Consider the following 16,709-nt stretch of genomic DNA (forward strand, 5'->3'; position numbering starts at 1 on the left):
TTGAACATTGTACATTGATGCAAGAAGGCTAGAATCACTGCATATACATACACTATTACACACTTGACCTATTATACTTGAAGACTGTCAAGTATAGTATATTTGAAGTCAATATATCATACTACACATAATTTGGACCATAGGAGGTTTGGTGTAGTGCAGTATGACATGTTTTTATGTTTCTCTATATGTTTTCGCAATTCTTCCCACGCAGTTCCTATGTTATATTGCTTCTACAACACTTATCTCATGGCCCTACATCCTGCGCCTATATTTCTAATATTTCATCAGTGTCCCTCACATATTACAACTGTCTGATTATAATATATCATATTTGATCTGTGCAGAAGAGCTTATCAGTGAAAATAGGAGATATACAGTATATATCCTTAATCTGCAGTATCTACGACTGATCCTGGCTGGGGAAAGACATAATAGACATGCTACTACAGATAGATAACTGGTCTGGATGATTTACAAGGATATAAGTATCACAAAATGCGAAAATCATCTGTGGTGTACCAGGGGGAGACATTAGCCTGTGTAGAAGGTTCCTGTTAGTCTAGTGGCGCGGTTAACTGATCAATATACTCTATATATACATAGTAATAAGCCCCATACATTTATTGAGGGCCAAAGTCCCAGAGAAAAAATTCCCAGGGAGGTGTATCAGCTGGAGGAGGTAGTGATGTGCACGGCCCAGCTTCAAGCTGCAGGCCGGCCAAAGCCGGCCCTAATTAGGCCGAGCCAAGCCGGGCCCCAGTCACGGCCTGACCATGGCTTAGGGCTCGGCTTGGGTAATTGAAAAGCCGGAGCTGGCGGCTCGAGCCGTGGCTTTCACTCAAGTGGTGCACTCACATCTGAGATGATGAGCATGATTATTAACTTATCACTCTGACCCCAATGTTACCAATTGTCTTTTTGAGTATTTGTCCCTCCGAGTCACATCTCTTTACATAAGTACCACACTCAGTCACTTTGACTCTTCTCTGAATCATGATTATTGATGCGTGGGTCCGCATGGGGCTGCTGGTGCCAAATGTACTGTTTAACCTTGGTCTGCTCATACAGCTCACTCAAGGACATTCACCAAGAATGGTAACAGCTCTTTTGTGAGCTCTAGTACAGATGGATTTTCTGCCAATGGAAGGTAAGAGCAATCACTTTATCAGTATGTGGAGTGCAAATGCATTGCACCAACAGCTTGCTTACATTCCATCAGGAAATCGGTGAGGAGATGTTTTTTGTAGATATATTTGGCAAAATCAAATCAAATATCCATAGATTATATCCAAAGACAAAGTGATATATAAGTGTAAGCATAATGGCATCCAAGGACAAGAAAACTCTAATCCTGATGAAGTTTTGTATGTTTCCACAACTATGATAGTTAGTAGATAGACCATTGAAGGAGTCCTGCATCTCTCCAAAATAGTGGTCATGTGCTGCCTGAGCTTGCCCCCATGATGATTATCTGCAATGTCAGCCAGTCAGTGAAGCAAGAGCTACAAGATCCTCATAATATTGATGCAAAATGGGCATTACTCGCAGTTATGATGTGTCCAAGGTAATGCCTTGTCAATTGTAAGTAGCTTTCCACTAGAATTGTTATGCGCTGCCTGAGTTCGACTTCATGATGATTATTTGCAATGTCAACCAGTCGGTGAAGCAAGAGCTACAAGATCCTCACAAAAATGATCATCACTCACAGTTATGATGCATCCAAGGTAATGCCTAGTCAAATTGCTAGTAGCCTTCCACCAAATTGATCACCTGCTGCCTCAGTGGAATTTGCTGCTCGTAAAGTCTGTGGGATGTGATAGTGGAGCATCTCTCAGCCTTCAAAGCTTCACTAGTTATAGCTTCCATTCTGGCTCATGTTTGCACTAACTCAGACCACAAGATTGGAAAAGTTGAGAGACATTCAATCAATAAATTCACATTAAGATATACAAACAAAAAACGAAGTAAATGGTCAATCAAGGGTTTGCAGCAGCATGGGTTCTTGATTGAGCAACAGCTGGCACACCAGGCTCATTTGCTACAAGCACCAGCCACCCACAACTGGTGCTGCGGCCTTTTTTCATTAGCTTCCCACTGGCATTGCTAGTTCCCTGATAACCATCGGTGAATAGGATGATTTTTGTCTGGTCGGGTTTCGTATAGGTAAGGATGAAACCGCAGTTCTTGCAAGAGAACTTGACATTGTCGGACATAGAGCGAGTGCTGCAGTTCCAAGGACGAACACAGTTGCAGTCCGAACATTGATATGGTAGAGGGTTTCCCCAAAGATGCTGGTTCTCGTCGAAGTATGTGTACGTCAATGTGATCATGGAGGCCTTTTCGTCGACATACAGGGCCCCTTTGTTGTATTCAGAGACAGTAGGTGGGCAATGACGGAAAGCATTTGTGATATGGACATGTATTATGGAACTGTGCATGCCGAGTTGAAAGGACGCTACCAGAAGATCCTGCATGGTGTCCTGTACCTTGAAGCCTTCAACAAGAACATGACTGACATAAGCGATGTTGAACACTGTGATAAGGCATGCATGAAAGCGCTCAGCACCGAATACAAAAGCATGTTGGACTTCATAACTGTATGGAATTATCTCAGCGCTGGGGCAACCAAGGCGTAACAACCAAAATACACACCTTTTGGTACAAGCTTTGAAATTGTCAAAGGTGTCAACTTCGCGTACCATATGGCCACACACCAACATCCACAGCATGCTTCCCTGCAGAAAGTTTTCCATGCCATTGACGAAGACTAGCGCAAAAAACTGTGAAGAATGAGTGAAATCAATAAATAGAAATGAGGGCTGACTCATGTCATTGATTGCATAGGCGACAGGTTCCCCTCGCTCACCTTTGTTCTTGCTGTTCTCGAACCCTCCCCAAAGGTCACCTCGCATGGTCTCTGAGTGAGAGTGGACAAAGACCTCGACACGATCATACCAACATGATCCTAGTTCATTTGCAAGCTTCGTCATTAACTTAGCGTGGTTCTTGGCCTTGGAAACTGTTCCGACGTCGAAGATGATTTCATGGTAATCTGCAGCAACGTATGGATGCAGTGCATCTCGCATGATGCATGCAGGTGATCCAAGGACATCAACACCATCAAGGATAAAGTTGAGAATGAGAACCGGCATGGTGCATACCTCTGACCGACTGGTCAGCTCAATGTGGCCATGGATAGTGACAGGCCTTGCCAGCGCGGGCTTCCCTTCAGCGTCCTCAAAACCCTAATTGTGGTACAACAGGGTGTAAGACTGAGGATCGATAAGCACAACCCACTTACAGAGTACGGTGTAATGATGCCCTTCCTATCCCGTTTATCGTGAACTTCATGGCAACCTGGGCATCTGAAAAGAATATCATCGCTGTCGATATACTCCTGTGACTCTTCTGGGATGGCAAGACAGCGTTTGCATATGGTGCACGGGCAAAATGAACACTTGTACATCTGTGGAGCGCCATTGCGGCACAACAAGCACCACTGTCGAAAGTCAGTGTTGTACACGGGGGGAGTCAGCCACGCTTACAATGTTCCAACGTTGAGGCTTCAGTGGGCCTTTAATCCCACTCATTATCATCTTCGACAACCCACTTGGTAACGTGTTGGGATATACACTTTTGATGAGCACTTTGCCATTGTGAATAGGGACACGCCTGAGGGAACCAGGTAGTACACCACATTTCGCAGGCCCTCCGGTAGACTTTATTTTGGTCCACCTGGTGTGAGCCATATCTAGTCAATGGGGCAAGAGGGAGTTGTATCGGAGAGAAAGATGAAGGTCCAAGGCACTAGACAGCAACCACAACAACTATCAAAACATACGACTTTAGCAAGAAACATAAGTACAAACACATGAGCCATACATACCTGCACAGAGTCGCAAAGGCAAAAGAGAAAGAGAGATAGAAAACATTGCGCACCAAAAAGGAAATTGCATGCATTGTAGGTCACATGCTGGGTTGCAATGAAAACAGATCCAGGTCTTAGGACTAATCAGTCGGGGTGGTTTGCAAAAAAGAATAGAAGATAGAATTGTGTCCGTCTAAACGAGTAAAGAAAATTACGGTAAATCCTCGCTGAGGCTAATCCAGCTTTTGGTAGATGTAAATCTGTGTAGAAACTCATCCATATCTGCTTCTGATTCCTGGGCATTGTCTACCCCTAATCTCAATCATTGTCGTTGATTGTAGGTGTCCATGTCAAGAATATTGAGACAGTCCAACACCAAATCCCACATACACAAGTCAATGTCCATGGTTCAGTAACGCGAAATACGACCTATAAAATAGTACTTCTTCTTGCCACATGCCTTAGCCTCTGTAGTTGCCCATGCATCCAAAGGGTGAGTTTCAGGGGGTAAGAGGACTCCCTTCCTGTAACGCAAGCAGACCCAGATGAGAACCCACATGAAGGACTCAAGATCGTGACGATACAAGTGCTCGACTTCACCTCGTAGACCTTCTTCGGTGAGAAGATCGAGTGCCATGAATGGCACTGTGCCTGTGCACTCATTGCCTAGAGGCCCCTTTGTGGTTGCCAACGATGATAGATCAAAGTCGTTTAAGACACCCATAAGGACACCTTTATCGGTCTCATAAAACATCATGTTAGGAGGGCTGACATCTCAGTGATGAACTCCTCCTTTCCAGAGAGCAAGATGGCCTGTACATAGTGTCAATGGAGATCCACATAAACGAAACGAACCACATACACAAGATGCATTGACACCACACATCGAAAAGACGTTCGCCTTCGAGGTTTGTGATGGGTTGGAGTCTGCAGAAAACGAGAATGTAGAGCACGCGGCTGCCCTTCTTGGGTTCTGGAAGGCAAAGTGCTTCTCGGATTGCAGAGGTAGGATTTTTGAACTTGTGGTGCCAAAGCAGGTGAGGTGTATGGCCTTCCACGGCCTTCTCCGTCTTGGCAATCTCTTCAACCTTTTTCAAGATCTCCGGCTCGCTAGTCCATCCCTCCTCTGCCCAGAATATTTTGGCCACCATTCCATCTTTCTGTACCTCAGGGTATTTCTTAGCTAGGTATTCGCTGGTGACCAGGACCACATTTGTGGCCCGTCCTTTCAGTCCGTAGTGAGTGACTCTTGCTTTGTCGCTGGTGTGGAAGAGAAGATCCATGCCGTCGACTTCCAACATTTGAGAACTTCCTTCCTTGTCATCCGATTGCAATATTTGCGAGCCCTCTTCCTCGTCGTCCAATTTCAATGTGTGTGAACCTCCTTGCTCAACTTCTTCGAAGTTCGGGTTTCGACCCCAATCCTCAAAGTTGAATCATTGTAGTGCATATAACAGCACCATGTATCGTGGAAGATCGTCAATGAAGTTGATGCCCGAGCATTGAATAGTGCCCTGTCGATCATAGTACCAGACCCAGATAATAGCATCTATGAAAGGTATGGTAAGTGTACAGACATTGGACGAACAAAGACAAATAAACTGACCGATGATAATAAGATTAAGGAGATGTTTGACTGCAATATTTGCTGCGAACATTTTGGCAGCATATAGTCCTGTTTGGACAGTCACATCTAACTTGGGCTCCATCTCACTGGTCTTGGTTCGCTTGCCAGTGTATTGCAAAGGTTCCTCTGCCTTGTGCTTGGAACTGGAGTTACTGGTCGTGGCCGGGGACTGTGCAATAAGACGGTTCAAACGGTGTATAGCTGGGCTGATTTAGTTTGATCTCTGGAACTCGGATTGATTACTTACTTGGAGGGGCAGCTTTAAGTTGTTTCGCTTGGGTCTGCGAAGGGCCTGACACTGGGGTCTTGGGGGCATTGGTGGCAGGAGTTTCTACTCCCAGATATTCTGGCTTTGTAGGGACATAACTCTTCACGTCATATGAGGAGGGGACACGAAGATACTTCTTCATCTTTCTCTTGAACTCGATCGATGCCAGCACGTTTTTCCAAAGGAGTTTTGCTTTCGGTTCCTTGATTGTATTCTTGAGGATATACTCCACGTCTCCAAATATATCACCATCTTGGAAGGCGTCGAGTGAGCTTTGCAAAGGAAGTATGATGACGTCGGGCCGCTGTTGCAATGTCGTGTTCTGGTGGGATTGGGTCATTTTGATATCATTCAGCTGCAAGACAATATCTGGCTTGCCCAAAGTAGCACGCATTCCTTCGATCTTGATATTGTCAAAACAAGCCAGCGCAATGTTGGTGGCTGTGATGAAAGGCTCGTAGTAGTCCTCTTCGACTCCTTTCAACACACTTGCAATCATTATGAGCGTGACGACACCCGATCACTGAAAGAGTACTTACTATTTGTCAAGGGTGTCCTTGATGCAAGAAGAATGAAAGTCTTTATCAGGGGCTTTACCAATGGGCATTGCAGTCCAATTGCAAACTGATAGAACGGCCTGGAGACACCTTCCCAGGAGGTCAGGCTGTTCAGTCTTTGGATTTAGAGAAGTGCGCTGCAAGAGGACTTCCAGCATCTTATCTACGTGGTATCTCTCAGCCTTCTCGATGTCATGCTGAACCCATGGGCGGACTTGATTAACCCTGCATGAACGTTAGGTGCCAGCCAGAAACAAAAGGAATGAATCTCACCAAGTACCAACCAGGCCAATGTGTTCACTGACAGTAGCAGCCCCGCGACTGTTTGGGGTAGTTTTTATTGAGCTCACAGCTTGAGCTGGTACATTGGGGTGTGGCGGAGTAGATGATGAGTTTGGCTGGCTCGGTTGTGCACCACCAGGTGACATGACAAGTACTTAGTTGTTATCGCACAGCTACTGAAGTGGGAAAGACAGAAAGATTGACCAAGTATTGGTTCTGCTTCCCTTATATCTGGTCGGCCAATATTAACGTGGCGTAGAGAGACGCGTGACATGTGACATGTTGATTAGTCATGTGAGACATACCCAAGCAGATGTGGGGTCTCACTGATCCCTCAGTAGGGCTCGGTGAATAATTCATGGTCGATTTGTAACATTTGTTAATTACAACTCCATTACCTGCTGGTCGATGTGGGTCTTGCATGACCTGAGCATACAGCTTCAATGCAATTCACGATTGGTTTGAACGTACCATCGTGGCGATGTTCAAGATGCCTGCTGGTTCACACGATGATGAATTTTTTTTGATATGTACTCATCATAATTGCCCCTGGGCTGCTAGGGAACCAACCCTGAGCCACAGATATAATTAGCACGCGCATGCCTCAATATCATGCAGGATATAGTACGGCATTGCAGATAGCATGGCACTGCAGTATATATGCATATGTAGTCAATCGGGTATTTTATTGATGTGCTGTATGTACTATGTAGAAGGAGGAACCAGATGAGGCTAGGATGGACTTTAATGTATATAGTGCTGGTCCATAGTAAGTTGAATATCATGATACAGTGGTAGATGTGATGAAATCATAGTACAATGGTGAGTTACTCAAATCTATAGCTAGAAGTGTTCTTGAGTGATGCTTAGAGTTAAATAAAAATCACAACACACCTGAAACACTGATTCGCTTTGTTTATGGCGCATAGGATTCAATCTTTGATCACTGCAGTCAGACTGCGCAAGGGCGTCATGGGCGATACCATGGCCGCTGTGACTGATTCGACTCGCTGGACACATTAGGTAAAGCCACCAGCTGTAGCATTAGCCTACCAGACTTACTGATGCCATCCAGATCTCTATTTGAGTCTGTTGTTTAAATTTAGCTACTTACAATCAATGATGACGATGGCTTACCATAACTTGGTTTCCGCTGTTCGTGAGAAGCGGTCCCATTGAAGCAGTTTGCATTGTATGAGCCATGTTTGAAATGTATGATGTATATCAGATATGGTCAGAAAGGGGCTTTCTTTATTCAACCGTGTTTCCTTAACCAACGCCTGTCACTGGTATAATGGACACAGTTCTGACACGGTGACGATGGAATATGAGGGCCACTGTAGAGGTTCTGGATGATGGGGTTAGCAATATCCTCCAACTCCTTTTGCTCCAACTTGTAGTTTTCATCCAGGGTTCCTTGTGGCACGTCCGCAAGATAATCTTGTTCATGGTGTTCAAGTTATCATTAGCTGCTGCCAGTATCATCAGCCAGTGAGAAGTCGAGGACTCCCGATAATTATAACCTGCAGGACAAAGTGAAATAGCAACAAGCGTAATGCATCGTCAAACACTCGCCTTCTGCAGCAATTGATTCAGAATCTGAGCCAAGAAGTTACATTGATAAATTTGCATAGGTCATCATTTTGGAGTAGTAGCATGAAGTCATGCGGTTAGAAACAGCACCAAACTCGAGGAGGGCTGTGCAATGTACATTAAGCTTGTGAAAAGCACCCACGGCATAAGTATGTAGTACATTTGTAGTACATACTACTTTAGATTGTCAGCACAATGGTTCATGCAAATATTAGATATTAAGACTGAAGTCACTGAGTTGTGACGATCCATCCGACAGGCAAGGCCTAATGACATTACTCAAATTGGAAATTATCAAAGTCATCTGTCACATTATCACGGTCTACGTCATAGTAGTACAATTCGTCTGGTTGAGGCAGAGGTGGAGGATTAGAACCACCAGAAGATGACGACACGCCTGGAAAGATATCAGCAATTGAAGAAAACATGATGAGCATGCCCACTAATATTGTCACAAGAGTTGAATTCACGAGCATTTTCGATGGCCACTGTATAGAGGTCTATCTCTGCTTGGGCGCGGCGCATTTTTGCCTGCAAGATAAGTAGCTCCAACCCGATGTCGCCATGATATAGGTCGCCATTAACAGTAAAAGACTGTGTCATTAATCCTGCCTGGCAGGCTTGTTCTGCATGGAATGCATCGTAGAAGGCTTCTTGGACATCGACGGCTACACATGTGCTCAACAGGGATAATGAAGCACCAACACACTTCAGAGAGACAATGAGAGCAGCTGAGCAGATCAATTACGGTACTGACATTTAGAATGACGGATGTCCGTTTGTCGTCGTGTGCAGGGACGAAACCAGATGTTGAATGAGTGGAAGCATGCAAAAAACAGTAATGTCCCATCAGAGGTGGGGCATCTGAGAGGGGGTGGGCGTATCGTCCCCCTAACCAAGCTTCACATTTCTCTCGTGTAACTGTCGGACAGGCTGAGCGTGTTGAGGGAGACCTGACGTCATGCTTGACTGGACATGCAAAACGATGGACTGCTTTATAGCAACAGGGTTCAGACTACTCATTTGTGTGCCAAAGTTGAAGAAGCTCACACATCTGGTGCTGCTGCACATGTTTGATAGCCTGACGGTACAAGGACACCTCCATCTGACTTCTTTTCTTCCTTTCCTCCATAAGAATATGCTCTACAATTACATGCCTTTGTCCCTGAAATTCAGCAAAGTAATTGCTTTGGTGTTGGCACAATATTCCCTCCTGTTTCGCTTCAATAGTGTGCTCCCCAACAATTTCCCAAATATCGCCAGGAGAGACTCGGTCTTTTAGCAAGAATGACAGAATCTTCAATTCAGTCTGGAGCTGTATCACAAAAAAAAAAATCAGGATATACGAGATGACGTGAAATTATGGACTGGCCTTGACATTTGCTATGAGTCCTATGTAGGTGTCCAGCAATCCAGTACCTAGTAAGTTTGAGAATTGAAGAATGTTTGTACAAGCGACTGAATTGTCAAACAGCTCCAAAGGTGAGAGGCACATTGACATCAAGAACACTAATTGTTGACAAGGGATGTGGGAGTATATACTCCGTACTGTGCCCTTATACTATTTATAGCGGCAACTGAATCCCTAAAACATACTACTTTCCTTACCAAGTACTCTACTTCTGACTGGCCATCAAAAAGTGAACTGGCCATCAAAGTGTTTGAAGTTCACTTTTGATGGGCAGGTCTTGGGACTCATAGAGGGTATCAATCTGACTACGTTCGCAGAAGCTTTGCTTGCTGAAGGCCATGCATGAAACTCATGCCTAAAAGTGCCCATGCCCATCATCTTTTAACTGAGCAGTGAATCGCAATTAGCTGGATCAACAGAAAACGAAGACCAGCCTGTCGCTGATAGAGATCGACTGAGAATTTATGCGTGGAGCAGACTCATAAGTGAAGCTCCTGATAGTTGTGAGTGAAACATCCTTAACAAAGGAGGGGGACAAACTATCTCTCTCGAACTCGAGTACATCTCTCTGGGTTTGGAACATACTACATAGGTATATCACTCTGGTTAATTTCCACATCGTGTAGTAGCAACACATTCGGAATTTCGGTCGACATTGATACCTTCAAGACTAATCAGCACGACATTGGCTACTTCAATGAAAGACTTGCAGTATACGTTTTCGACTCCGTGATACACTCCATGCAATCGTTCGAAGCATGACAACACCCCGATCAGCAACAGAGCACCCACCAACCTCGGGGGACTTTCTTGATGCGAACATGATAATAAAATGAAAATTTCCAGCAGATTTTGCACGCCTAATGCCCATCACAAATAGGTTTGTAGAATGGTAACTTCGCAGGACATCACTTTTGAGCCCTTGAGACTAATATTGTGAGAATCGTGCCCGGGCCCATAGGCAGTCGTTCCTTCTGTATTGTGGAGGTCACTGACAACAGCAGCCCCACAGCTATTGAGGTAACAGAATGAACTAGTACATTAGTACGTGACAGAGTGAGTAGTACATGAAGAACCTGTTGTGCGTCAACTTACTATTGTGAGGCTGGCTGGCATGGCGCGACTGAATGTTGTCCGTATGTCAATGGGAAAGGCGAAGTGGATGGCCACTGCCATTTCCTTTATATCTAGTGAGCCAATGTGTTGCAATGGAGGCAAAGCATAAAGTACTGATGGTAAAGTTACAATTACGAACGCACAACTTCCCCAACTCCTATGTTACTAGAGGAGGGCTTCAAACGGATTCCCATGGCCCAAAAACCTTGCAGAAAGCTGTGCAAATTTCCCACATTCCAATTAGTTGAGTATGTAGACCATGTACCCTTATATTCAGTTAGTATTGAATTCTCACTTTATCATTTTCCGAGATCCTACAGACTATATGCAACTCAACTGATACACAAGGCAACGTACAGCAAGCCATCACCCATGTGTGAATTTTCCTTTCGATGATCTGCTGCGTGTTGACTTAATCAGAAATTGAACACCTTTACACGTGTACCGGATTATATTGCATATCTGGCATACATCTTGACCGCACTCCCCCAAGAGGACGACCAAATCCGCACAATAGAGGGGTATCTGTTGAAGAACAACGCGCGTCTACTCCTTAACGTATCTCCGGATGTGGCTGAATATGCAAAGTCAGCTGTTCTTCAAGCTTTTGTCAGCTCTCCTCTTTTGATAAGGAATGCTGCCGGACATAATATTGTTGCTTTCCTAAGTTCTCACACACGTACGAGACTTACACAACTTGTAAACAAATAATAAGGGAAGAGCAGCCAACTCAAATGTCACTCGGTCTTTAGATTCAATTCTCATCAGTGCCCTGCAAGGCATCGTAAGTTTTCAGTTCTTAGATTCTATCAGTGCTCGAGTCTGAAAATAATAACCGTTGATTCAGCTCACATGTTCATGAGTATCAGTAATTGTATATTTATTTCGAGTCAGTGCATCACAACAACATGTCGGCGATGTTCAGATTCCAGACCTTGAAACCGCATACTCACTCCAGACTTCTCAATTCCGACCATTCTGCCGTCCGGCGGAAGGACTTGAGACTTGAGTATTGATATCATCGTCACCGATCACCAGCAGCAGTTGGACAGTATTGCATAGGAAGAGGTCTCCTCTCAGATTTGAGAGTACTCGTTATGTATCTTGCCTGAACGCTAGTGTGAAGATGGCCAGAAAGCCATTGCGAAGATGGCCAGAAGGCCAGCGCAATAACAGCCAGAAAGCCATTGCAATAATGGCCAGAAGGCCATTGCAATAACAGCCAGAAGGCCATTGCGAAGACGGCCAGAAGGCCAGTGCAATAACGGCCAGAAGGCCATTGCAATAACAGCCAGAAGGCCATTGCAATAACAGCCAGAAGGCCAGTGCAATACCAAGATCGTTGGGAGGTTTGGGAGAGAAATAGGAACTTGGTAGACAACATATAAATCCAACCAATGTCACGTGATGTGACATGAGTGTGACTAGTCTGAGTTACTATACACAGAAGAACAACACCTGCAGGCTGGGTTTCCCGACAAGTAAGCTTTATTAGGCTGGGTGAACACACGTCTCTCCCAGCCTAATGAGGCTTTGATGCAGTACACTGCAGACAACACTTCGCACATTGCCGAAACCTTTGTGCTCGCTGTTGCACACAGCGAACTCAAGTATACCATGATTTCAACATATTTTTTCGTACTTTCTTCACTACCCTATGTAGTCACACATTTGATAACATCTATTTCGCTTTTTAAAAGCCTGATGACAATAAAATAAGTCTATATGAATGTACAGGTGCTGCAGAGGTACTATAGCTCCTCCACCTTCATCTATGGGCCCCAGAGCGTCGCTCCCCGGTCAAAAACACTCCAATCAACTGCAAGAAAATTCCCATGAAGTAAAAATGCGAAATAAAATCACCTAAGGTGCTGGGAGGTGTTCTGAGGGAGGAAATAGGGCCAAGAGAGGGGAGGAGGCAAAATATACTGTCCTGGACATCATATAATCAACCATAGAAGTCCTATAGACATCCTACAGTGAGGGGGGACTTAGTATAGTGCACCCAGGAAAGATGCATCATTGTTTCACACTGCACATGAACTCTCAATTTTATTGAAGCCTTCTGCAAGAAGTCTTATACTTACTTCCGGCTGGATGGGTATATTATATCATTCATAATTGTAGCATTTCTTATCTTACACCAATCCGCCTTAGGCAGACACCAGCAGGGAAAAGGCAGGAATGTGTCAACACATTTAATGAATCATCTCAACACAGCCACCATAGGTTGCTCACTTAGTATGAGCGCACCAATCTGACCTCATGTGATGGAAAGTTCTTTTCTTGCCGAGTTCAAAAGTGGGCGGTGTTGGACTGAAACTTATTGGCATGTCAAGGTTATGTGGACATGAAAGTGTATGCGAATATCCAGTAGGTAAGTAACACATTGCATGACGTCATGTCACTGACATCGGTCAAAGCAATAATGATCGTCCTCGTCGCATTTGCACCCGGCCTGAACAGACATGGTGGTTCATTGCTGGTCTCACTCCTACTTGCTTGCATTTTGCAGCGTTTAAACAAAACACAAAACTCCTTTGCAGCAATCCCATCACCAACAGATGAGTCGAGCTTGTTCAACAACTTTGTTTGCTCCCAGAATGTCCACTCGAGTTGAACAGGTGGGATTTGGTGTTCTTTATCACACATCAATGAAAAAGTAGTATTACAACGAAGTGTGTTCATACCTCTTCGCCAGTACTGGAAGGTGGCCATAGGTGCCAGTTGGAAGTACTTGTCTATCTTTACTAGGTGACCATCAGTATTTGATCCTCTTGAATATGAAGAATGAAGCTAACCTTGGTATCCGCACCTATTAGAGGCACATCTCGCAATCCAATAAGTCTTCCTCGTGGTAGTATTCCACCAATGGTACACTGCCGCCTCTACATATGCACCTCTTCCACCGCCATCAGCACATAGGCAGCATGGGTATCTAATATCATATTCTTTGTGGTACTTCTCTAGGTCGGACGGTGGAATCTTCCTTCCCTCACCATCAGCAGGCCTATGTTTTTTGGAGCAGTGTCATTCCTTAGGATTCGCACAACGTCCAAGTGGCAGCTGACCAACACCATTCAACCATCAATTTTGAGACACTGTCATAGTGTAGGAGGGCGAAGCAGCAAGTCATAGCTTCCGCAATCAATTTTGCTAACCTTTGAGCAGTTTCATGATCGCAGGGTGGGTTAGTGATGGTAGAAGAGGGTGATGATGGCGGTTCCATTTGGTTACTTAGTACAGGGATTCATTCTCTCCCCTTCATTAATGAATCTGAGGCTTTTAACCACTGACTCGTCTAGCCTTTCTTGGCGTTATAAAGTGCGCCAGCCTTGCCGCCAGAGGTTCTTCAAGTCTTGGCTTGTGAACTTGGCACTGCAATGGCAATTCAGGTAATCCCGCTGGCCACTGGCGCTGGCGGCTGATAAGCCTGTTTAACTGTGGAAATTTACAGTTACCTATATGTTCTATGTTGCTGAAAGTGGTGAGTTATTTCATCCGATCTTTGGGCATTGAGCATAGCTTATCGTCATTCCAACATTCCATAGCTCTTCATGGACCTGGTAGATTCAGCATCAGGTCCAAGCCCTTTCAGATGCACCTGTGCTCAGGAGTTTACACAGGAGAGCACTTACACCAAACATCAGCGCTCGTGTGTGAAAGGCAAGAAACACTTGTTCTCTGCGTTGTCCAGAGCAAAAGATCTCCTAGGCTCTGTAAAACATTCCCGAGTGGCTAATAACAGTGATAGGCAATTCTCGAGTACTCTGACTCACCCTCTATGAGTACCATTGTCGTCATCTGGCAAGACATTTAATGCAGAGTCTTCCAATGTCTCAACCCCGTCAGCGATGCAGGAAGTATCGTGTGCAGGTCCTTCATCACACAATGGATCCGATTCAGCACCTGATATCGTTCTCGGCACGGTGTCCATGGAAATGGATGAAGAGAGGTTATTGCTGGCGCAGCAGAGGAGCTGACGTGTTGGCATCCTCATGCTGCTGCGCTATAGACAGCATGATGATGTACTTCTGGAGCCTCCCCCGAGTGTTCCCCCCAGTCGTACTGCCCAACAACCTGAGTTGAACCTACCTGCAAATTCCAGCAATATGTCTACTATGCCTCCTACATCGTTCTGAGCTCCTCCTTTCCACACAGCAAGGAATTTTTTTGGCCTAGTGCACCAGTTCTTCTCATCGGCTCCCCCCTCTCACGACCTGGAAGAGGTTGTAACTCTCCGAGATATCAGTTCTATCCCAGCTGTTACTCCAGAAGAACCAGATATCCCCGCAGAGCCCCACAATATTTTGTTTCATCCATACCCCAACCAATCCTCTTTTGAGCTCGGTCATTGGTACTGGAACGGCAGTGTGCAGAAGTCCCATCAAAGCTTTAAGGAACTGATCGACATCATTGGACGTCCAAATTTCGATCCTGACGATGTGCGAAGTACGCAGTGGAACAAGATCAACTCGCAATTGGGAGTGAGCGTTCTGAATGAAGAAAGAGACGAATGGGAGGATGATGATGCAGGTTGGCTCAAAACGCAAGTGACGACCGACGTTCCTTTTTCCCGGACCACAGCTCAGCCGGGGGCTCGACCTTACATTGCAGCAGATCTTTACCATTGACCTCTCATTTCTGTTATTCAGGAAAAGCTCTCAAATGCTCAGGACAATGAACTCTCCCATTATGAGCCTTATCAGCTGTGATGGAGCGCCCCGCATCTTCTACATGAAGTGAATATTCAGGGTGAGTTATACACATCACCAGCCTTTTTGGATGTGCACCGCGAACTGCAGGAGTCTCCTAGAGAGCCAGCATGTGATTTACCCCATGTGGTCGTCGCACTCATGTTCTGGTCAGATGCTACCTATTTGACAACTTTCGGTAATATGAAACTATGGCCGGTATACATGTACTTTGGGAACGAATCAAAGTACTGCCGGTGTAAACCATCCTGCAATCTGGGTAATCATGTAGTGTACTTTCAAAAGGTATGATGGTCATCATGATGCATTCTCCAACTCTGTATTGAAGCTTCCTGGCAGCTTCTGGACTCGTTCAAAGACTTCGCAGGTACTTACACCCAAGGCAAAGGAGTTGGCTGCGAATGCACAACACATTGCCACCGTGAATTATTCCAAGCTCAATGGAGTGTTTTGCTTGATCCTGAGTTTTTAGAGGCGTATGAACATGGGATTGTGATTCCATGTTGTGATGGCGTCAAACACAGGTTTTACCCGCGAATATTTACCTATTCTGCTGACTATCCTGAGAAGTGAGTCAACATTATCTGTAAGATATCTCAACTCACAAAAACCAGGGTTCTTATTGCGGTGATCCGGCAGCTGGGAGGCTGTCCTTGTCCACGATGTCTTATACCAACGGAACAAGTTCACAATCTAGGAATGAGTCGTGATAGGCAACAACATACAACTCTTGCACGCTCCGATGCCTCAAGGAGTCAGCTGGTTGCTACAGCACACGGGTTTATCTACGAGAAGAACTATGGTGTAGACAGTATGGCTGTTGAGTCCCTGCTCAAGCCTAATTCATGGGTACCAACATCCATGAGTAGACCATCAGTTTCTTTTCTTGCTTTTGTTAATTCTTGATTAGAACGCGTTCTCGGACCACCTTGGTCCATTTGGATTTGATGTGTTCGTTGCGCTCATTGTCAATCTTCTACACGAGTTTGAGCTTGGGGTATGGCGCATGCTTTTAGTTCACTTATTGAGAATTCTTTGCACCCTGAATAAGGACCTCATCCATGAGCTTGACAAGAGGTCTGCCTAATATTTATCTGATGATGGCTGGGTTGGCTAAAAATCCATGAACTTTACAGGTTCAGGCAGGTGCCCCCATTTGGACCAGCAACCATTAGGCGATTCTCTGCAAACACTTCCGAAATGTTGAACATGGCAGTACAAAACTTCGAAGATCTCTTACAAGTATGTCTCCAAAACAATTGACATAGG

General features: G+C 45.0%; 4 protein-coding genes across 4 annotated transcripts; all 4 read right to left on the reverse strand.

Annotated features, from left to right (window-relative positions):
• Window positions 1–1,979: 1,979 nt before the first annotated feature.
• On the reverse strand, window positions 1,980–3,752 carry EDB91DRAFT_1256477 (uncharacterized protein; the record flags this gene model as incomplete). The annotated part of the gene is made up of 4 exons (XM_041324167.1): window positions 1,980–2,598; window positions 2,656–3,248; window positions 3,305–3,502; window positions 3,549–3,752. 4 exons carry the CDS (start codon window positions 3,750–3,752, stop codon window positions 1,980–1,982), a joined length of 1,614 nt encoding a protein of 537 aa, XP_041169325.1.
• Window positions 3,753–4,280: 528 nt separating this feature from the next.
• EDB91DRAFT_1275625 (uncharacterized protein) lies at window positions 4,281–6,751 on the reverse strand (the record flags this gene model as incomplete). Its single annotated transcript, XM_041324654.1, has 7 exons — window positions 4,281–4,638; window positions 4,691–5,295; window positions 5,332–5,420; window positions 5,478–5,699; window positions 5,746–6,254; window positions 6,306–6,548; window positions 6,597–6,751. 7 exons carry the CDS (start codon window positions 6,749–6,751, stop codon window positions 4,281–4,283), a joined length of 2,181 nt encoding a protein of 726 aa, XP_041169326.1.
• A 1,722-nt stretch (window positions 6,752–8,473) lies between these two features.
• On the reverse strand, window positions 8,474–9,851 carry EDB91DRAFT_1088419 (uncharacterized protein; the record flags this gene model as incomplete). The annotated part of the gene is made up of 5 exons (XM_041316422.1): window positions 8,474–8,595; window positions 8,642–8,906; window positions 8,956–9,131; window positions 9,249–9,513; window positions 9,807–9,851. 5 exons carry the CDS (start codon window positions 9,849–9,851, stop codon window positions 8,474–8,476), a joined length of 873 nt encoding a protein of 290 aa, XP_041169327.1.
• A 3,214-nt stretch (window positions 9,852–13,065) lies between these two features.
• EDB91DRAFT_1088420 (uncharacterized protein) lies at window positions 13,066–13,954 on the reverse strand (the record flags this gene model as incomplete). Its single annotated transcript, XM_041316423.1, has 4 exons — window positions 13,066–13,364; window positions 13,416–13,475; window positions 13,527–13,735; window positions 13,797–13,954. The coding sequence occupies 4 exons, from the start codon at window positions 13,952–13,954 to the stop codon at window positions 13,066–13,068; spliced, it is 726 nt and encodes a 241-aa protein (XP_041169328.1).
• Between the last annotated feature and the right edge of the window lie 2,755 nt (window positions 13,955–16,709).

This window comes from Suillus paluster (assembly GCF_016628075.1).
Source record: "Suillus paluster strain FC165 chromosome Unknown EDB91scaffold_195, whole genome shotgun sequence".
NCBI classification, from domain to species: Eukaryota; Fungi; Basidiomycota; class Agaricomycetes; order Boletales; family Suillaceae; genus Suillus; species Suillus paluster.